Source organism: Geotrypetes seraphini, chromosome 2, assembly GCF_902459505.1.
Source record: "Geotrypetes seraphini chromosome 2, aGeoSer1.1, whole genome shotgun sequence".
NCBI lineage: Eukaryota > Metazoa > Chordata > Amphibia > Gymnophiona > Dermophiidae > Geotrypetes > Geotrypetes seraphini.
In genome coordinates, this window is record NC_047085.1 from 125973037 (window position 1) to 125996890 (window position 23854).

The following is a 23854-nucleotide window of genomic DNA, read 5'->3' on the forward strand; positions in this document are numbered from 1 at the left end:
AAAATGGAGTTTCTTCATCTACACCGTGGACCCAGCTATGTCAGCTAGCAAGGGATCCTTCATTCCCAACTTTTCTTCTGTAGGCTAGCTGACTAGCTGGGTTACGGGAGGTCAGGGCCATCTGTATCAGAGGTGGGGACTGGGTGATAGGAGGAAAGGGCCAGGACTAGAGCGGTGGTACTTTTGTCAATCGTAGTCCTAATAGTACGGTTAAGGGTTTTCAATAAACATGGTAACAGGCAAGGAAGAACACAAAATATGACAGAGAATACCAGGAAAATTATGGTGAGGGCTTTAAAGAGTCCCGGTTTGGAGGCCCAATCAGTCAGTGAGTTGAGTCCAAACATATCAGCAGAAAAACCCTTCCAAGTCTGGACAGGAACGTGAGCTAATCTGGTAATTTTATCTATGACCTCTTCAACCACAAATCCTTCATCATCCAGTTGTAGACAGCAGTTGGAGAGATTGAATTTGCCACATACTCCTCCTTCAGCGGCCAATAGATAGTCTAAGGCCAGTCGGTTCTGATAGATGGCGGTACGCATCATAGAAACATAGAAACATAGAAGATGACGGCAGAAAAGGGCTATAGCCCATCAAGTCTGCCCACCCTACTGACCCATCCTCTTAAGTCTGTACCTAGCGACCGATATTCCAGTTCGACCCTCGTAGGGATCCCACATAGGTATCCCATTTATTCTTAAAGTCCAGCACGCTGCTGGCCTCGATCACCTGCGCTGGAAGCTCATTCCAACGGTCAACCACTCTTTCTGTGAAGAAATACTTCCTGAAGTCGCTATGAAATTTCCCGCCTCTGAGTTTGAGCGCATGCCCTCTAGTGGCAGAGGGTCCCCTGAGAAAGAAGATATCATCTTCCACCTCGATACGTCCCGTGATGTATTTAAATGTCTCAATCATGTCTCCTCTCTCCCTACGTTCTTCTAGAGTGTAGAGTTGTAGTTTGTTTAGTCTCTCCTCGTACGAGAGACCCTTTAGCCCCGAGATCCTCCTGGTGGCCATCCGTTGAACCGATTCGATTCTAAGCACATCTTTGCGGTAATGTGGCCTCCAGAATTGTACACAGTATTCCAGGTGAGGTCTCACCATGGTTCTGTACAATGGCATTATGACTTCAGGCTTCCTGCTGACAAAGCTTCTACTGATACATCCCATCATCTGCCTTGCTTTAGATGAAGCCTTCTCCACTTGATTGGCAGTTTTCATGTCTGCACTGATGATTACTCCTAGGTCTCGTTCCGCCGAAGTACAAGTTAAAGTTTCTCCATTCAAGGTGTAATTTCTGCATGGATTACCGCTACCGAGGTGCATAACCTTACATTTCCCAGCGTTAAAGCCCAACTGCCAGGTCGAGGACCATCTTTCCAATGTAAGCAGGTCCTGTGCCATACTATCCTGTAAAGTACATTCCCTTACTATATTGCATAGTTTAGCGTCGTCGGCGAATAATGTTATTTTACCATGAAGCCCCTGAGTCAGATCCCCTATGAATATGTTGAAAAGGAATGGGCCCAGGACTGAACCCTGCGGTACTCCGCTGGCCACCTCCGATGTTTTAGAGAGGGTACCGTTTACCATTACCCTTTGTAGTCTTCCACTTAGCCAATCATTGACCCAAGTAGTTAGTGTTTCTCCTAACCCCATCGATTTCATTTTGCTCAGCAGCCTGCGGTGTGGGACGCTATCAAATGCTTTACTGAAATCCAGGTACACGATGTCCATAGACTCTCCCAAGTCTAGCTTCCTTGTCACCCAGTCAAAGAAGCTGATGAGATTAGATTGGCAGGACCTACCCCGGTGAATCCATGTTGATTGGGATCCCGTAGATTTCCCTCAGACAGGATCGTGTCTAATTTGCGTTTAATTAAAGTTTCCATGAGTTTACACACTATTGATGTGAGACTCACCGGCCTGTAATTCGCAGCTTCTGCCCTGCAACCCTTTTTGTGTAGAGGAATGACGTTGGCTGTTTTCCAGTCCAAGGGTACTCTCCCCGTGCTTAGGGAGAGATTGAAGAGTGCAGCTAGCGGTATCGCTAGGACATCGCACAACTCCTTGAGCACTCTTGGGTGCAGATTGTCTGGTCCCATGGCCTTATTTACCTTTAGTCTTGACAGTTCACTGTAAACTTCACCTGGTGTAAATTCATCATAGTGTTCGCTTTGGCCAGGGCTCCCAGGGCCCTAGCTGTTTCATTGGTGATAACTTCTAAAACCGCCTGCAGTCGTATGAGGCGGTTAAGCATGTAGATTGGGGTCCGGTACCCAAACATACCATCATCAGCCCAAGTAGCAGGACCGTAGACAGCAATGATGCGCTCCGGGGGCCAAGTGTCTTCCCATTTACCAATTTCCAGGCTTCTTTCAGAACGGGCCCGTTGATCGAATACTGGGACAGCCAGATGTTCTCCTTCGGATAACGGGAGGAGGAAGAAGACTGGTTTGATAGTGCCCTGAACACAAGTGCCAGTCCAATTTGAGGGTAGAGTGGGGTATGCCGTTCTCCCACAGATCCAGTAGTATCCTTCCGGTGCAGCCCAAGGGGCAGAAGCAGGCAGGTTGAGGTAGACATTTAATGTGGTAGCATTGCCAGTAGTATTCCATCGTCTGGGTAGATTTAACTTAGGATCCCCGGTCCAATATGTCCAACCGGGCTGAGAGGTGCTGTTTTTAGTCCATAAGGATTGGCACTGCAGGTGTCCAACATGAGTGGTAAAGGATGGTCCGAGACGCTGTATGTAGTGTTTTGCCAGAATGGAGTTTTTCAGAGGCCAGCTGGGTGCCTCCGCAGACATAACAGTTTGTCAGATTTAAGGTGGCTCCTATGGCTTCAGCGAACTGTATGAAAAGATTGCGAGTGGTGGCAGAGGGCACAAAGTCTTGTTGGTCAAGTTTCATATGTTCATAAAAGTCTGGGAACACAATGCTGTGTTGTTCAGGGATTCGGTGTCTCTCAATGAGTTTGATGTGCAAGACAGTACCAGGGTCCGTGCCTTTACCATATATCTGTAGGCCCACAAGATAGCGAGCTTTCCGGAAGCTATCGTCGAGGTTCCATTTAAACGGCTGTAGAATAGTGAAGTTAAGTGGGTTACAGTTCTGGAGGCCACAGTCAGAGGTAGTCACCACTTTGGATAATATGGCTCGGGTGGTGGGCAGTCGGGTCATACCCCAAGTAGCCCAGGATACACATTTCCAGTAGTTACAGTAGTAGTGTTCGGAAGACCCTTCACAGTGGGACGGCATCTGTCCCGCCAGGCACATGTATTTATCGTTGTGCATATATTCCCTCCTCCATGCTAGGGCACCACAACGTCCAAGGAAGGTGGGGTTCTGGTCCATGGCATGGCAAGCATCAAAGAGGACTGAGGCCGGGACATGGGGATTAGTGACCAGGGTTTGTTGAATCAGGGGGCCCTGATCCCAGACTGACCTGACCTCTATCCAAGTATCCCTATTAGTTGCTTTGGGGTCGAAACAGATCTGTGAATCTCCATTATTACATATAGAATATTCAACCTTGTTATATATACATACAGGGGTCACTAGTTGACCCTTACACTCATAATTAGTTTGAAATCTAATAACATTTTCCATTTTGCCCCCATTGTCCACTAGTGCCACACAAGGGGCACACCCAGGCGTGGGAGGGGTAGGGGACATGGACAATGTTGGCAAGACGTAAATCACAAGCAGTAAATATACAACAGAGTTCATATTAAATATCTTGTCAGATCTCCGGATCAGACGTGCGTGATTACTCTTCCAGAGTGTGGGGCAGCCGCGTGATTTTCAGTTGAAGGTCAGTAGGCCCTTTTTCACAAATATACTCAGCAGCGGGCTTCACACGGCTGTAGTGAATCCAAGGCTCGTGGCGGGACAATTTGACAGCTGTGGGGGAAGCAAGTAAGACAGTGAAAGGCCCTGTCCAAAGGGGTTTCAGCGGTTCTTTCTTCCATACTTTCAGCCACACTTGATCCCCAGGTTTGTAGAGGTGGACAGGGGTTGTAATTGGCAGCGGGGCTCTAGAAATGACCCAGTTCTGTAATTTCATAATGGTCTTTCCTAGCTGCTTTATCTCTGCGTCTGTGATAGCGTTCCCTATCTGTTCAAGAGACTCAGGGTCTGGGCTGACTATCGGCGGGGGTCGGCCATACATGAGCTCAAATGGGGACAACCGATTGCGTTTACCTGGGGTGCAGCGGATGCGAAATAGAACAGAAGGAATCAGTTTGGGCCATGGCAGGTGGCTTTCTTCTGCCGCTTTGCCGAGGAGGGTTTTAATAGTTCTATTGATGCGTTCAACTTGGCCAGAGCTCTGGGGGTGATAGGCCGCATGTAATTTCCAGGTGATTTGCAGAGCCCGAGAGACTGCTTGTGTGACTTGTGATATATAGGCGGGGCCATTATTGCTGCCAATCACTAGGGGCAGGCCATAGCGAGGGATGATGTCATGGAGTAAAGCCTTTACTATTTCCCTACTTTTCTCTGTGCGCACTGGGTAGGCCTCTGGCCACCCAGTGTGGGAATCAATGAAAACCAGGAGGTAACGGAACCCATGGGAGGGGGGCAAGTGGGTAAAATCTGTAGAGAGGACTTGCATGGGGTGTGAACCGATAGGCTGGTGACCAGGAACGGGGGGTCTGACAGAAGAGGGGTTGTGTCGAAGGCAAATGACACAGCGGAGCAGAACATGGGAGATGAGTTGAGAGAGATTCGGGATATAGAAATTCTGTCGGAGAAGGGTGCGGAGGGCTGGGTTACCGGCATGAGAAAAATCGTGTGCACGCTGGACAACAGTGAGGGCCAGGAGTTGTGGAACATACAGGAGGGGGTGGATGTGTGGGAGGAGGGTATAGTAATCCATCCGGATGGGAGGGTGCAATGGCCAGATTGCTGCACGGCCCACTTGCGCTCGGGGTCAGTGTACTGGGGGGAAAGGGAATGAAGGAAAGGTTGGGGGGAGGAAAGGGATAACAGAAGAGGGGGTGTGGGCGGACCTTGGAGGGCCGCCTGGCGAGCCGAGCGGTCAGCCAAGGCATTACCGCGGCTGATGAAATCACGGAGGCGACGGTGGGCCCGGCAGTGCATGATAGAAACTTTGGAGGGTAGCAAGATAGCATCCAAAAGGTCCAGGATGAGTTGGTGGTGTTGGATAGGGGATCCAGAGGAGGTGAGGAAGGAGCGCTGGCGCCAGAGGGCAGCGTGGGCGTGAACAGCTAGAAAGGCAATTTAGATAGGAAAAAAAACAAAAATGCAAAAAGGGAGAGAAAAATCTCCAAAAATGGCCAATGGTATAGTTGGTTTCCCTGGGGTACCCCACAAACCAAACAGATAGACAACACAAAGATTACAGGGCATAAACAAACATAGAAAACACAAAAGGCGTGGAACTTTTCTTCCAGCTGGCAAGGATTCAGAGCTGAACTTAAATCTGCAGAGAAATGCACAGTGATACAAAAACAAACATCCATCATAGCACGAATCATAATTGGGTGCACACAGTGGCAAAGTAAAGTGCGATATAACACATGGCATAATAATCACATAATCATAAAAGGCATCTAAATGGTTACTGGAACGTCCGAAAGAGAAAACGTAAGAATGTTATCACTCTGGCTTGGTGCCCTGCCAATTACATTCATAAGGCAGACAGGGACGCAACTGTTAGGGTGTGCTTCAATCTTGAAAAATAAGCAAAACTTACTAGGTAAAGTAAGATACAGTGTACAATGTTAAATATAGAGGTATTCTGAAGTATGGCAATGTCAATTCAAAGGGAAAAAAAAGAAACATGTTAAATGTTAAGTGCAAGGTCATTTCAAGGTTACTGAAAGCAGAACATTGTCCTCCTTCTCTGGGTAGAAAAAGGCTCATTGTAACAGGTCCAGAACAGCTCTGTATGTATGACTGCGAAGGAAAAGAAGAGACATTTTAACGTGACACCACCCCTGAGGTCACTTAGCCATGTTCCCTGCAGGCAGACCTGGAACCCTTGTCTGCCACCTGGGTCCCGCTACACTCTGAGGAGTGGGCACTGCTGCAGACTAGATGTAGCTACTTTAGTCTGCACTGTCCTTACATAATAACTACCCCCTTCCTCTGGAGTTTGAGCTACCAAGTTTATTTGAAAGGTATTTCTGTTTCCAATTGTATTTAAAATCTGATTGATAATAACACTTTATACAAACATGCATGGGAAGAAAGAATTCATAAAGAACACCAGGATAAAGACACAATACGGGAAAGCAAGGGAGACTGTTAGCACAAAAGAAGTAATCTCAATCCATCCGTTATCAATAAAACTCATTCATAAAGGAAAAAAAAAAGTTGACCACATTACACCGCTATTGATTAAGTCCCATTGGTTACCTATTAGCCACCGAATTACTTTTAAGATATTATTCTTGGTTTTTAAAGTTCTAGCTTTCAATGAGCCTCAATTCATGTCTAGAATGATCATTCCTTATTATGCCCCTCGTTCTCTACGATCATCATCACAAGACTTATTAACTGTCCCTTCCTTAAAAATTATGGGTACAAGAAGAAATGACATGTTTTCTGTTACAGCGCCACAAACGTGGAATGCACTGCTACTGTACATCAGAAAAGAAAAAGATCTTATCTCTTTTATAAAACTCTTAAAAACTTTGTTATTTAACTTTGTACTTGTGTCTTAAAATTGTTTGTCCTCTAAAATGTTTTTTTTTTTTTTTTTTAATTGTTCAGCGCTTAGAATGTTTGTATAGGCGATTCATCAAATAATAATAAAACTTGAAACTTGAACTTGAATTATCAAGCCCATGTTTAGCAAATATTTCAATTTTCAGAAAAATATGGATACTTAACCTCTATCATTGTTAGTCTTGTACTTTAAATCCCCCAACACTGGGATACAAAGGCAGGGATGTGCCCAACACAAACCCCACATGTCTGACAAACGGTTGCTTTTTTTTTTTTTTTATTACCAGCAGACACACTTTGACAACTGCGAGAACACGTAAACTATCTGGCTCAACTTTCTTTAAATTACTCACTGTCTGTAACAAATCCACTGCACGCAACATATATCTAAAATCACAGTCCTTATTCTCGTTCATCAGTGCGAACTCACATTCTTAATTCTGTCTTGATCCACATGCATTTTACCCTGTTAAGCAACTTACACTATCCTGTCTGCAACTTTCGGCAAAACAATCATGCTGGCTTGCTTTACCAACCTTTCCCAGGTTTCCAACCTAAATGCTATTTCCATCTCCCCGGGTAATTTCTCAACATCACCAATTTCTCGTTCTCTGTGTCTTGTCAGGTGTCCCCAGAGCTTTTGTTTTATTAATTTGACAAGTATGACAAAAAGTTGATTAAATTCCAAATACTAAGCCTTTGACAACAATAAAAATAAGGATGAAGAAAACAATAAAAAATCTTAGGGTCGCCATAATCGCCAGAAAAGGCAGTTGTAAAATATTTAAGCATGATCTGAAGGGGGTCGGTGGTGCTCTGACCCATATTATACAATCTATATATGCACCCAACAAAAGTTCCAATTTCCAGAAACCAGAATCCTATATACCTCTCTGAGCTTCACAACGGATTAAGAAGTTACTAGACAGAAGAGGTAGAGACAGGATAGAGAAGGAATCAACTTCTCACTTACCAAGACAGGTCCGGTACCGGCACAACAAAACCAGGAGCCAGAAATCTCCACCGATTTGTTCCTTCTCGAGGTGCAATCCGTTGTCTTCGACGAGAAACCGTTCCTGATCAACCATCAGGCTAATGCCGGCTATTACGGGTCTCGTAGGAGGCAAGGTTTGAAATCCTCCGAGGGAGACGATCGTGCCAAACAGGCTCAAGTCTGTAGATCAAGTCCCTGTTCTGCTGCGCCAAATGAAGGTACCTTTTAGGATAAGGCCCTCCGTTAGTAGTGCAGAGACTTGAGCCAGAGACTGAAGAGATGTAAAAAGGCTTTTATTAAGCAAGCATATATGCTGGACTTCTGGGCAGAACTGGCTGCATAAACAGAAGACCCCGAGAATTTCGGACACAAAGATTATATAGGGTCCTAACCAGTCCAAACCAGTCTAACCAGCTCTGACCAAAAGGTAAGAGCAGAGAGAAAAACAAAACCATAAATCCATCCTATAATCTATACATCAAGGCTAGCTAACATTAACATCCTGTTGTCTCCTGGCCGTGCCTGGCACTAAGACAGATACATAGAACAGGCCTGTATGTATACGTGATTTCTCAGAGCAATAAAATGGAGTCACAGGTTGTTCTTTGTACTAATTATGACCCACTGATCTAAAATGGAGTTTCTTCATCTACACCGTGACCCAGCTATGTCAGCTAGCTAGGGATCCTTCAGTAGTTAAATGAGGAAAGGGAGCAGAGGGGGAGAGAATGGCTTGGAGGGAAGGAGGAAGGTATGCCAGACCAAGGCAAAAGGAAGGAGGAGATGGAGAGAGGCCATATGGGAGAGAGAGAGAGAGAGAGATGGAAAGAGAAGAGAGGGCAGTGAATGGAAGGGGCAACATAGAGGGTGAACAGTATTCTAGCACCCGTTAATGTAACGGGCTTAAAGACTAGTATGAACATATAACTGTAGTTTGGTATACACACATTTTCCAGCTTGCTCTACATATTCTTGGATAGATATTCAGCCTGTGTAATTCTATCTTATCTGTAACTTACATTGTTAATTTCCCCCCTAAGATGCGTTCTTAACCACAAGTCATGCTATTTTAGCATAAGGCCCATTTTTTTTGCAAGGAGGCCCTGTGTTAAAAGTAGCACAACTTGTGGTAAAATAACCCATCTTAAAAGGTAGCCCACTTTGATAATTTTCCCCCATACGGGTATAATTTATATATACTGCATTGTGTGCAAATCTTTTTCATTGTGGATATCCTGAAAACCTGACTGGCAAGGGGGTACTCCAGGACCAACTAAAGGAATGTAGGTGCCTGTTCCCTCTAAGCCAGGAAAGCAAAGTCATGATGTATTCTGAACAGCAACTGGTTTGGGCTAGGCTAGTGCATGGTGGGGTGGGGGTGCAAGGACAAGCAATTTTTGAAAATGATGCCAAATTATAGGAAAAAATCAAGAAGTTAAATTATTTCTATTGAACTAGAAAATATAAAGCTGTACATAAAATATATGTATACTCATATATATATTAAAACAATATTAAAAAGTAAAATAGGAATAAAGTAGTAGTCCTCCATTCTGATTTCCCCTATTATTGCAATATGTGGCACTGACTGCACTACAACCATAAAATAATTTCCCTAGCAATGTTTTTGGTAGGTTGAAAAAGGGCCACCAGTCTTCAGCTTCACTAGCCTTTAGTTTGCTGATTACCAAACATGGTTAGAGCAGCCAGCTGAAAACTAGGGAAGCCACGGCTCAAATCCCACTGATGTTGCTTGAGATCTTGGACAAGTCACTTAACCCTCCATTGCCTCAGATACAAAACTTATAAATTATAAGCCTTCCAGTGACATGAAAGGGGAGGGAAAGGGATTAGGACTTATATACTTTGTAAATAAATAACCACACTCATTCTTTTTCCCGAGCCGCACGCATTCAAAAAGACACGCACGCGGGGCTGCGTGAGTCGATCAATCTTCTCCTCTCCTGCAACTTCCTGTTTCCGGTTGCGTCAGAGGAGAAGATTGATCAACTCGCGCAGCGGCTTTTTGAACGCTTGGGGCTCGGGAAAAAGAAAGCCGGAAAACTCGGAATATAAGGTCGGTGGGGGGGAGCTGACTAAACGCTACGTTCGGGCGGGTGGGGGCTGCGGGGACCGCGCAATCCTTGATGCCTCACTGCGGAGACAAGACCATTCACCGCTCCACGGGGCGGTGAATGGCCTTGTCCCCGTCCTCGCAGCGACTGCTATTTTTCTTTCCCTGTTTCGGCGGGTTACCTGCGGCTACTCATGGCTACTCATGGCTAGCCGTGGGTAACAACCACCGTGTCATTCTCTACTGCAGAGCAATTCTGACATACCATAATTGCGGTAACTTCCACAAGTCACAGAAGCACCTACCTCGGAAAAGACAATACCAAAAACACTGCAGTGACCATCTAATATAATAAAAGCCTAAGCTGCGCATGCGCACTCTGACCTATGTGCTCCTGTTTTCCGTGCGCTGTAGGTCCCCGCAGGTAGGAGTGCGCATGCGCACTTCCACGCATCTCTCTCTCCCTAGGCGGATGTCGGCTTTGTGCGGCGCAAAGGCTGTCTGCCACCGCGTCTGTCAGCGGCTGCAGGCCACGATGGCTGTCGGCGGCTGCAGACCGCGGCGGCTGTTGGCACCTGCAGGCCACAGCGGCTTGAGGTGGCTGTCAGCGGAGGGCAGACGTGAGGTAAGGGGTGCTGCTGGACAGGGGAAGAGACGGGGGGTGTAGAAAAAGGAAGGGAGGCCTACTGCTAGACGGGGAGCAGGAAAGAGGTGCTGGGGGAAGAAAAAGGAAGGGAGGCCTACTACTGGACAGGAAAGAGGTGCTGCTGGACAGGGGGGAGATTAAAAAAAGGGAGAAGGGCTGCTGCTGGATAAGGGGAGCAGTGAAGGGGTGGTGGTGGACACAGGGAAGGTAAAAGGAAGGGAGAATGAGTGGACAGCCGATGAAAAAGAAAGACAGAAAAAAAAGATAGAAATACAGGAGAGGAGAAGAAGGAGAGAGAGAGAGAAAGAAATAAAGACAGACACACACATACATATTCTAGCACTTGTTAATGTAATGGGCTATAAGACTAATTTAACAATAAACCTATTGGATAACTAAACAAATCAGATTCAAACAGATCAATGATACAATCAATGCTAACAGAAAACCATGTCTCTTTCAAACATGCAGAACACAGATATTCACCCAGTTTAGCATAACTAACCACAATATAAAAATAGAAATAAAAATTAAACTATACTCTTCATAAAGTGCAACACCAGAGAAAAACTGACACATTCCAACTACTACATTACAAATTAACAAATGCAAATAAAACAAAAAATGGAAAATGATACCATTTTATTGAACTAAGGGCTCCTTATACTAAGCTGCGATAGCGTTTTTAGCGCACTTAGGATTTTAGCGTGCACTAAACCCGTGCTACGCGGCTAGAACTAACGCTAAAACCGCTATCGCAGCTTAGTAAAAGGAGCCCTAAATGAATTTTTCAGTTAGCTTTCAGAGGCCCAAATCTCCTTCCTCAGGTCAGGATAGTATACTGCTATTATGGTATCTTGTCCTCACCTGAGGAAGGATGTTTTAGTCTCTGAAGTTAGTCAAAAAGGTATTAAGATTAATCCAATAAAAAGGTTAACACCTTATTTCCGTTTTCTACATATTTTTGCTTATTGTTTATTAACACAGCTACAACACTACTTTAAACTAAAAATAAAATTCTTTTTTCTACCTTCGTAGTCTGGCTATTTACTTTTTTCAAATGTGTTGTTACCAATCTGTGGTTTGCAGCACCTCCCATCCCCAATATTTGCTCTCTCTCGCCTCTGTTCTATCCAGAATCTTCCCCACTTCTATACAGCATCTGCCCCCTCTCTTTCTCTCTCTCCCCTTCCATCCATATCTTACTCTTGTCTGTCTACCATCCAGTGTCGGCAGCCTCTCTTGTCTCTCCCCCACTTTCATACAGCATTTGTTGTGCCTCCTCTCCTTTCCATCTAGCCTCTCACCTTCCCCCTTCTATCATCTCCCACCTTTGTCTGTTCCCCACACTATCTGCCCTCTTTCATCCAGTAACTGCCCTCTGTCTTCCCTTCCACTTCTATAAAGCATCTGTCCCCTCTCCCTTTCCATCAGTATCTCCTAGTGCAGGGGTGCCCAAAAGGTCGATTGTGATCGACCAGTAGATCGCAAAGGCAATGCGAATCGATTGCGGAGCCCATCCCAGGCTCTGTGATAGACTTGTGTTGCCTTTGCATTCTGTTCTCCTTGCTTCCCCAACGCCAGGCCTGGCGCGTACAAGCACCGGGCCCACAGCCTTCCCCCCCGAGTTCAATTCTGATGTCGGAGAGGAAGTTCCGGGCCAGCCAATCGCTGCCTGACTGGCCCAGAACTTTCTCTCCGATGTCAGAATTGATGTCAGGGGGAAAGGCTTGTGGGCCTGATGCTTTGAACATGCCTGGCCTAGTGTCAGGGAAGCAGGGAGAAATCAGCAGAAGTGGCTTGGCTGGGGGGGAGGGTCTGGAGCAAGGGAGAGAGAAAGAAAGACACACAAAGTTAGACAAGTTTCTGCTGAACCAGAACGTACGCAGGTAAGAGTAGTCTCAGTTAGGGCACTGGTCTTTGACCTAAGGGCTGCCCTGCTGGGCACGATGGACCACTGGTCTGACCCAGCAGCGGCAATTCTTATGTTCTTGAAGAAAGGGGGCAGGGAGAGAGAAAGACAGAAAGAAAGAAAGGAGGGCAGGGAGAGAGAGAGAAAGAAAGGGGAGGGGGCAGGGAGAGAGGAAGAACAAGTTGGATTCATGGAGGGCCAGAGAGTGATGTTGGTTGGAGAATGGAATGAGGTCTGGAGGAGAGGAAGCATGCAGGAGGCATAAAGAAAGAAAGGCAGGAATAAATAAATATTGGATTTACAGTCAGAAGAAGGAAGTGCAACCAGAGACTAATAAAATCACCAGACAGCAAAAGTAGGAAAAATGATTTTATTTTAAATTTAGTGATCAAAATGTGTCTGAATTTATATCTGCTGTCTATATTTTGCACCATGGCCCCCTTTTACTAAACCGCGATAGCGTTTTTTAGCACAGGGAGCCTATAAGCGTCAGGAGCAGTGTGGGGCATTCAGCTTAGTTCCCTGTGCTAAAAACCGCTATTGCGGTTTAGTAAAAGGGGAAGGGGCATATTTGTCTATTTTTGTATGGTTGTTACTGAGGTGACATTGCATATTTTAAAATCATCTGCCTTGACCTTTTTGAACCTCCCCCCCCCCCCCCGAATAATTAATATTTTCTCTGCGTACAGTGTGCTTTGTGTTTTTTTTAAATTTTATTGTTGGTAGTTCATTTTGACTTGGTCATTTTAAAAGTAGCTCGCAAGCCCAAAAAGTGTGGGTTCCCCTGTCCTAGTGTCTCTCCCCTCTCTCTTTCCATCCAGTTTTTTTTTTCCTCTATCGCACCTCCTCCCACCTTTTATCACATCTCCCTCCTATCTCTTCCCTCTTCCATCCAGGCCTCTGTTTCCCTCCATCTATACCCCTCCTGTCTCGTCCCCACCTGACACCACCCCAGCCAGTGCTGGGGTGGTGTCAGGTGGGGACGAAACAGGAGGGAGATCTGATGAAGAGGGGGGAGGTGAGAAAGAAGAAGACACTGGATGGAAAGAGAGGGAATAGAGTGGTGGTGGAGAGCTGGAATGCTCTTCCGGAGTGCAGCAGCAGTGGCAAAATAGCCACTCTTCTGCGGGGCCACAATAGCAGCTTTAGTCCACATAACTTCCAGTCAAGCACCTCCGCCATCCTCTTCTGGTTCCAGGTCAGAGCCAACAGCTGATCATATTGAGGCTGCAAGTGCAGCCAGAGGGAGAGCGAGGTGTCCTGTTTTGCTGTGGCTGTTGCTTGTTTAGAGAAGCAACAGAAGCAGCCAGGATGGCAGTAGGAGGGAGGTGGAGGAAGTGCTGCTTCTGGGCAGCAGTCCTAAATTGTGGCACAGCATCTTCAAAAGAGGTACGCGGCCATGCAGCCGCACAGTTTAAAGGGAACATTGGTAGGTTGGTAAATTTATTTACTCGAGGGCCAATGCTCAAAATCTAAAGCCAGTGGTAAAGGTGTGTTCAAAATCTAAAGCCAGTGGTAAAGGTGATTTGTGCCAAACTAGCAGAATATTCAGAGGGCTCTAGCACAAATATCAATGTGCATGCCAAAGATGGCTGCAAATTATATGTAAATGCATTCAAATAGATATTAATGAGTTCACTTGGCATCCCTATCCAATGCTCAGATGAAAGTACAGCCCTAACACTAAAAACTTAGTGCCAGCTCAGGAGTGGCATTGAAGATTTTGAAGCAGTGGTCTTTAATTCAAGGCCTGTGGTGGCCCCTGGAGACCTCTGAGGAAGCCTTCATCACAAAACCACCCATCTAACTTTAGACCTATAGCCTCAATTCCGCTATATGTCAAAATTATAGAAGGCCTAGTAGCCAAACTCCTCACCGATTACATAGATGACCACAACCTACTCCACCCCATGCAATCAGGCTTCAGTACAGAGACACTACTAGGCTCCCTTATGGATACCGTCAGACAACACCTTAGTACAGGGAAAAAAATGCTTCTCATACAACTGGACCTAACTGCGGCATTCGACCTAGTGGATCACAACATCCTTCTACAGATCTTAGACGCAATAGGCATCTCAGATAAAGTATACTCTTGGTTTGAAGGATTCCTAAAACTCAGAACCTACAGTGTAAAATCAAACAAAGAAAAGTCAGAATCCTGGTCAAACCCCTGCGGCGTACCACAAGGATCTCCACTATCTCCTACCCTCTTCAATCTCTACACTGCTTCTCTAGGAACGCATCTGAACAATCTGGGCATAACCACCTATAGTTATGCTGATGACATCACCATCCTCATCCCATACGATCATTCTAAACCTACCATGACAGACAAACTTCACCAAACACTTGAAACAGTCACAACCTGGATGAAAAATCACAAACTTAAACTCAACCAAGACAAAACCAAATTCATCCTCCTCGAAAATGACAAGGTCCAAACCACAACCAACTTAGATATAAACGCAATCAAATATCCCATCCAAACCACCATAAAACTACTTGGCATGACCATAGACAGATGCTGCACTATGCAACCGCAAATAAATAAAACAATTCAGAAATCATTCGCAATCATGAGAAATCTGAGACAAGTCCGAAAATTCTTTGAAAGAACACAATTCCAACTTATAGTACAATCCCTAATACTAGGTATATTGGACTACTGCAACATCCTCTTCCTTCCTTGCCCTGCAACTACGATAAGACAATTCCAAACAATCCAAAATACAGCTTTGAGACTCATCTACTCATTGAAAAAACATGACCACATCACTGAAGCCTTCATCAACTCACATTGGCTTCCAATCCAAGAAAGAATCCAATTCAAATTCTACTGCATATTATTTAAAACCCTACACGGAGACAGCCCATCATACTTGAACAATCGCCTCATCCAAGCACCCACTACCAGACACAGAAAAACACACTCCCCATTCATACCCCCCCCAATCAAGGAAGTAAAAAGAACAAAACTACACGACGGCCTCCTAGCCACTCAAGCCGCAAGGCTGGACAACCAGATCTCCAACCTTCTGATGACCACCCCAGACTATAGGACGTTCAGAAAAGAAATAAAAACCACACTTTTCAAGAAATTCCTGAAGCAGCAATAACATCACGACCTCTTAGTAACTCTAAAACTGACATTTGATCTACTCATTACTGCACTAATAATAACAAAAGAACCTCCACTATGACCACCTATTAACTCTTTTACAAACCACCTCACCCTCAACAACCCGCTAAATGTTTATAAGATCCACAACTTACCTCTCTAGCTAATCATTGTAACTCTGTTTTTTTAAACTAACCTTTTGTAATCCGCCTTGAACCGCAAGGTAATGGCGGAATAGAAATCCCTAATGTAATGTAATGTAATGTAATCATTCTGTTTTTTTTCTTCATTACTGTCTGCCTCTCTTCCCAAGCTTGTGACAGAAAGCAGGAGGTCAATTGGGGAAAGACTGTATGCTTGAAGGACAAGGCATTTCTCAACAGAATAAGATAGTGCATGGAAATGCTTACCTTCTTGAGGATACCCCAATGAATAATTAAAAAGTAGGCTTGAAGGGATAGATGTTGCTGTCACTGGCTAGTAAGCAGTGTCATGGCCCCTCATAGGAAGACATTTTGTGATTCACCTTCAGCTCATTTGGATTCAAAGTGGCCCCCACTTCAAAAATTAGTGAAGACCACAGTTTTGAAGAGAAGATTTCTGAATTTCTGATGTCTCGAGAAGGTTGTCAAAGGAACTCATGGCAGCCATTTTTTTTACACTATGGATCGTAGGATTGCTCCTACTTCGTCCGCATCACCACTGGACCACCTAATGTAGGCCTGCAGGGGGGCCAGGAGAGGAGGGGGGTGGCCTGGTTAGTTGCAGAGGCAAAGTCACAGGGAGGGAGGGAGGGAGCTCTGGCTCCCCATACCACTGGACCACCAGGGCAGTACTGGAGGCCCACAGTTGGTCCGGGAGGGGGGTGGCTAGATGGGACTCAAATATATAAACAGAAATCCCAATTGTTGGGCCATTTTTTGTGCTGAAAAATCTCAGTTTATATTTGAGTATATACAATATATTTAGAGGTGCAGCAGAAAGGCGCCAATGTGTGCGTGCACACAGGAGCTGTGCTTACCATGAAACTTTTGTACGCATTCACCAGGCATATTCCTCCCTCTTGCCTTTGGTTTAATAACACACACAAAATTTGAATGTCATTTGCTTTCAGCATTGGTTATTCAAGTTTCTGCGCTTTTGTCGCACTATTAGGTTTGCGCTATTGGCTTTAGCACCAGAGCTTTTCAGTGAAGAAATGTTTCTAAAGCACATGTGGAAAAAGTGTCGTGAATTATCTCAAAAAAAAAGTTAAACTAAGAATTTGACAGCTGTCATAGGGACTCTTAATGAGTTACCAGTAGTTGGTCTTTCTAGTTTAATAAATTAAGACACACACCACCATAATTAACGAGAGGACAAGTTTCAAAAGCCATTTACCCATGTTACTATTTCTCAAGCTGTGTGGATAAAAGTGCACCTGCTGCTGTTCCCCTATAAAGAGAATTGCTCTCAGGAATTAAGTTACGGAACCAATTACTGCAACACTCTAGTTTTTCGTTATCAAAACGTACCCACCAAAGAAGTAGTTTCAAGTCTTTGCAGGTACATATTTTCATTTTGAAAACTGGTGTGAAGACCACAATGCAAAAAGCATACCACATAGGTGGACAGTGACTCACTTGTTCAGGGAAGCTGAAGCAAAGAAGAAAGTGGGGTTGGGAGTCTGTGCTCCTGAGATGTACATTTCTCTGTTCCTTCACTATCGTGTCCCCCCTGGCCCCAGGGATGCTCAGAGTCACACAATCTCCTGCTTTTTCCTTTCTGCAGCAAACGCTATAGGCAGACTACTTAAGTTGGTGGTGCACCAGAAAATTTGCTGCTATGTAATTTGGGACAACATTAAACACATGCTAATTATTTAAATAAGAGGGAAAACAAGCTCTTATAGCCATGTAGTGGTGAGAAAATTAATGATATAGGAGTGCGAGAGAAAATATTAGAATGCCAGCCCTGCTTTACAGGGTCACCGTGTTAACCACTTCAACACAAAAAGGCAATTTAGATTCCGATTGTGTACCTGCCTTTCACATACAACAAACCCACACAGACTTGAAGAACTCTGCTGTGCCTCCAGCAATGTTTCCCACATGTCCTTGAAGTCCACCTGACCCACTCATATCCTCTGCAGGCAGAAGGAGAAGTTCTTGACCTCCTGTTGTCTTGCCTATCGCCATCAAAATGATTCCAGTTCTGCCAATGTACATGTCGGGATGTGAAGTAGTATTGAGCAGCCCACCAATTTTACAGTTATGATAGCAGGAGGAAAGCACTTCTCTCCTCCTGCTAGGAGGGAGGAATAGTTTATGGAGGCCAGGTCTGGGGAGGCTAGAGAGGTGGGCAATCTTGTTACAGATGACCTAAGATTGTATTGTGAACATTAGGGAGATGCACAGGGCAGAACCAAGAATAGAAGCTGCTGTTACAGTACACAATATTCCCCTCCAGGCAAAAATGTTGACAATACCTAGATGTTTAAATACTTTTATTGAACATTTAACCTACTGTATTTTCGCTCCATAAGACGCACCTGACCATAAGACGCACCCACCTCTAGAGGAGGAAAAATCAAGAAAAGAAATTCTGAACCAAATGGTGTGCCCAGTACTCTGTCCCCCCCTCTGGTAGTTTAGTAGTAGGCTGGGACAGGGTATAGGGCACATCTAGTGGTGGGCATGTCTAATAATAGGCACGTCTAGTAGCAGCCAGCCAGCCAGCTCCCAAACCCCCAGCCAGTGCCAAGCCAGCTAGCCAGCCAGCCAACCAGCCAACCCATCCCCCAAGCCAGCCAGCCCCCAGTCAACCCGGCCAGCCAGCCAGTCCTAGGCCAGCCAGCCCAAAAGCAAACAGCCAACCACAGTCAACCTGGCCAGCCAGGCCCAATTCAACCCGGACAGCTAGTCCCAAGCCAGCCAGCCCAAAGGCAAAGGCAGACAGGCAGGCACTCCCTCCCCCACCCCAGTACCTTTTTTAGCATCCCGGCAGTCCAGCATGCTTTCCGTTCTCCTGCCTGGGTTCCACTGCTCTCTTCCGGCAGCATCAGCGGCACAGCAGTGCAGGAGGCAGGCGTGTGCTTTTTCCATTTCCTACGCTCCGAATGGCTGCCTGTCAGTTCTCGTCCCGCGAGTAGCATTTTGTATACAAGTGGCTGATAGGTCACTAAAGATATTTCAAATAAAATGAAAAAAAAATGCAACAATTTTAGAAAAACAGTGCTAAATACTAGAGGACAGAATTAGATAAGAACATTGCCACCCATCTGGGGTCAGTTATTATACTTTGAATCAGGCTGTTCTGTTCTCCGAGTTAAATGGCAATCCCGATAATCCTAGGCATAGGGGTCTCAGCTGCCTTTGTGTGTATTGCGGGGAGGGAGATCTCCCCCCTCCTTTTCAGCTCTGTGACATGACCAGCAGATGTGTTATGATTTAAAGTACAGTCAAACCTCGGTTTGTGAGTAACGCGGTTTGCGAGTGTTTTGCAAGACGAGCAAAACACTTGAGCAAACTGTAACTCGCAAACTGAGCATTGACTCAATTTGCGAGCCCCCACCCGATTCGACCCCGGGAACCGGCAGTATTGCTCCCCCTGAGGCCACTGGCGCTGCTCCCTTCCTTCGCGATCGCTGCCTCCTCCCTCCCCCCCCCCCCTGACCGGCTCTGTCCTTACTCGTGCGCCGCCGGTGTTAAAAAGTGCCTGCTGCTGGATTTCTGCTGGGCTGCTGCTGGGCCTTGAGCATCTGCACATGCTCAAGGCCTTCTGGATCTCACCCCCTCCGAGATTCTCACGAGACTCGAGATCACTACCCGGAGCGGATCCAACTCTGAGAGATTTCAATGCTGACTGGGGTTCTGTACATAATATAGGCGCCTCAAGTTTTTCTTTCACATCCGTGGGAATTTTTGACCCATTAAGTTTAAAAATTCTCTTCCTTCAATTTTTTTATTTGAATAAAGCTCAGAAGAATATAAAGCTTTATAATAATCCAAAAATTATCTTAAAACATTTCCAATATGGGTATGAATTTTACCTTTTTCATCTTTAATGGCCACAATCTTTACTTTTCTTTTTTTTTTTTGCTTTAAGATAATTAGCTAATAATCTTCCATAATACAGAGCCTGTTGAGAAAACAAATAATCTCTTTGTATCCATTCAAACGTTGAAACCACGTGTGACAAATTGGTGAAGCCTGTGTTACCAAATAATTATGTGTGCTTTACTCAATGAAGAACTATTGCCAAATATTTGATTTATTTTATGTCTGTAGGGCTTATTTGGGAAACACGCTGAAGACTGAATCGCTGTATGAAGGCTTTCTGCCACTGGTCTCTCCTTGCCTATTATTTGTTCTTCTAAGTGTATGGATGGCTTTATCGCCTTGTGATATATTAACTAAACAGCCTAGATTATTCTTATGGATTGTTGGTGTTGCTTTTTCAAATATAACTGTGAGTATCAGACTATGGGATACTTTTTAAAATGTGTTTTTATGTACATCCTTAAAGAAATCTTAACTTCTGGCTTTTGCTAGTAGTCCTTTTGATCATATGCAGTTTAACTTTCCTCACCTTGCAATATTTTCCATTCAGATTTAGCCATCAGAGTTGTTCTACTGGTTGCAGCATGCTGCTGTAATTTGCTTTGACTGTGGGAGTGTGACAGTTGGAAGTCAGGGCCATGGCTGTTAACTACCATCGAGTAAGTCCAACAAAATTAGGGTTACCATATTTTGTTTGATAAAATCCCAGATGCATGGCCTGCCCCTACCCCCACCCCGTTCCACCCTAAGCCGTGCCCCTGAAAGCCGCATTTTTTTTAGTTCTACATAATTCACTCCCATCTTAAACATGGGGACAGGAATCCCCAAGCTCCGAGGAACTAGTCTGTGCCACGAAGGAAGCACAGCTGCAGCTTTGACACCCAAAGCCAGCACTTCAAACTGTCTTTTAAGGACCACATCCACCTTACAGTCCTGTGCATCCTTTAGCATCACAGTAGTGCAAGTGAACAAGCGCACCTCCCTCCCTAGTGAAGGTGGAGTGGAATCTACCTTCAGCTGTACAAACAGCTGCTGGTAGCCCAGAGCCATAGGACAGAGCCTAGAGATAGCTCTGGCCACCTTTATAGAGCCCTCAGGTGACTCCCATTGGTCAGTAATTATGGAGGTGAAATCTGGATGAGCAGGAAAAATGTTCATCTGTGCATTAGTGCCACCCATGACGGAGCACTGCGAGGAGGAGGGCTGCTGGGTATTGAACTTCAACGTAGAAATATTGTCAGAAATGACATGGGAATTGGAAGCTGATTTGAAAATACAACACACTGAGGGATCATCACAGTGATCTGTTGCCACTCCTGCCTCCTGAACCCCATTAAGGATCCCAAATCATCCACAGATGCAGAGGAGCTGTGGATAAGAACATAATAGCCTTACTGGGTCAGACCAATGGTCCATCAAAACCCAAAGAGTAGCAACATTCCATGCTACCGATCCAGTGCAAACAGAGGCTTCCCTCATGTCTTAATAATAGACTATGGACTTTTCCTCCAGGAATTTGTCCAAACCTTTCTTAAAATCAGCTACGCTATCTGCTTTTACCACAACCTCTGGCAATGCGTTCCAGAGCTTAACTATTCTCTGAGTATTTCCCAGAAATTTGACAGAGTGAAAAATCAATCTACTTGTACCCATTCTACTCCACTCAGGATTTTGTAGACTTCAATCATATCTCCCCTCAGCTGTCTCTTTTCCAAGCTTCAATCATATCTCCCCTCAACCGTCTCTTTTCCAAGCTGAAGAGCCCTAACCTTTTTAATCTTTCCTCATACGAGGAGTTCCAGCCCCTTTATCATCTTGGTCGCTCTTCTTTGAACCTTTTCTAGTGCCGGTATATCTTTCTTGAGATAAGGAGACCAGAATGTATGGGTAAACAGCCAAGGAAACTCATTTCTCTCAGCCTCTAAAGCAAGCAAGAATGTCTGAGTTAAACTGAACCTCCAAGAAGCCTGACTACATTCAGTGCAGTGCCACAGAAAGAGAAAAGAACATCATGCAGCCCACAGGGATTGTGCAAAATATTTAAAGATAGCAAGCTTAAATTTCACCAAACTGATATATTATAAATCACATTACAAAATAAAAGTAAAAATGGAAAATAATACTGTTACTGTTATATTGGATTAATTTAATACATTTTTCAATTAGCTATCAGAGACCATAAACTCCTTCTTCAGAATGTGCTACTGTCCTCATCTGAGGAGGTGGTTTTTTGCCTCCAAATCTAGTTAAAAAATGTATGAAGTTAGTCTAATAAAAATTTATCACCTTTTTTCTATATTTTTATTAGAGTGGAATAACATGACTATCACACTGCTTTATCTTAAAAATAAAATTATTTTTTTCTAGCTTGGTTGTCTGGCCATTTACGGTAATTTTCATAATCGTGATGTTCCCAATCTCTACTTTCCTCTGTCATCATGCACTCTACTTCATCCTTCTCCAACATAGATTTTTTACTTTAAGCTTTCTTCCACTTACTTTTCTCTTTTATTCACTCTTGCAATCCCGTCTTCAGTCTTCCGCCCCTTACTGTGTCTACCTAAAGCTTTCCTCCTCTTTTCACTCACACCAGACCTCCAATTTTCCTTCCTTTTATTCCCGTCTTTCATTAACTCTATCCTTTCCCTCTTCCATTTTCCTCCCCCTCTCCCTCCCATTCAACATCTCCCTTCTTTCTATTCCTCCCTTCCCCCAGCTTCTCTTTCCTAACCCTTCAGTGTCTCTCCTCTTCTCCATTTCTATCCACGTCCTCTCCCTCTCGGGTTTTGGCCAGGTACTAGTGACCTGGATTAGACACTGTGAGAACAGGCTACTGGGCTTGATGGACCATTGGTCTGATCCAGTAAGACTATTCTTATGTTCTTATGACATAACAGTTACTTTTTGCTATCAGATTAAAATAGTAATATTAGACATTTGATCTGTAAATATGCAGTGCAATGCTTCCAAGCATGGCAATCACATGAATGCAACATACAGTATGCTGTACAGAAGATTTAAAAGGGCCAATTGCATTATTTATTTGGATTTTGGCTCGCGCCTTTTCCAGTTGTAGCTCAGGGTAAATTACATTTAGGTACAGTACTTTCTGTCTGGAGGGCTCACAATCTAAGTTTGTACCTGAATAAGCCTGACAGTATTTAGCTATGCATCATGAAAGATACTGGGCTGCTATATAGGAGTAATAGGGTTACCATATTTGGAGCTTCAGAAACCTGGACGCATGGTCTCGCTCTATCCCGCTCCCATCCCCCATCCAGTTCTGCCCCCAGCCCGACCCCCTCAAAGCCTCATCTTCCCTGACAAGCTCCGGTCGTGTCTGGAGGGCCTCGAGCACGTGCGGATGTGTGCAACGTCATCTGCGCATGCTCAGTGGTCCTCCAGATGTGGACAGAACTCTGCCATCTTAAAAGATTCCTAGACAAAACCTTCGCCTTCCAAGCAGCTAAGCTCAACCCATGGCTTGCACAAATGATACTCGAGGCCCCCACTTACCTCGGCTTCAGAAAATCACTCAAAACCTACCTATTCGGCAAACAAGACCCCTAACAACCCCCCCCCCCCGCTTACATTACTACACGCCCCCCCACCCGCCCCCGCTCTTCTCCTCCCCTTAATTGCTCCCCTCTCCCCTATCTCCCCTCCGCCAGTCATCCTCTGTAAAGTTCGATTAACACTGCTTATATCCGATAAACTATTTATATCGGATAAATTCATGATAAAATGCTGTAAACCCTGCTTTAACATTTGTTTTTATCTGATAAATTGTTTAAAATTGTTCAAACTGTTTGTAAATCTGCGTGTCAACTCAGATACTACTGTAACTGATGTAAACCGCCTAGAACTCTCCGTGTATGGCGGTATATAAGAATAAAATTATTATTATTATTATTATCTGGGCTTTCCAAAACCCAGACAAACTGCCATGTTTTGGAAAGTCCGACCGGGAACCCGGACACTCCTCTAAAAAGAGGACGTGTCCAGGTTTTCCTGGACGTCTTGTAACCCTAGGACATAATATGTTAGATTTAGCAATTTGATTTTATGAGTATGTAAAAGCGTAAAAAGGTCAAACTTGCATGCAAACATTCTTAAACATACAAAAGGCACAATGTACGCTAATGTCCTTAGGTTTCCCCACAGCTAGCCAATGAGTACGCGGTGGGATAGGACAGAAACTGGATGTAATGGCGGACAAATGACAAAACCACAATTCAAAGAGCTTACCCTGATTCATGACATTTTATTTCACTCAGGTTGCAAAATTGTTACCGAAGACAGCTTAGAAGGGAGACCTATTTGTGTCTCACAAAGATTTACTGATGTGCACAATTTGCACACTTCT

At 44.7% G+C, this 23854-nt stretch overlaps 1 protein-coding gene across 1 annotated transcript in view; it reads left to right on the top strand.

The window, feature by feature from the left end:
• Positions 1 to 23854, top strand: part of LOC117355540 (ethanolaminephosphotransferase 1-like) — a 134912-nt gene that overhangs the window by 104397 nt on the left and 6661 nt on the right. The window contains exon 8 of the mRNA XM_033934247.1: positions 19717 to 19897. Within this exon, the coding sequence (XP_033790138.1) occupies positions 19717 to 19897 (181 nt within the window). The remainder of the gene's footprint in view (positions 1 to 19716; positions 19898 to 23854) is intronic.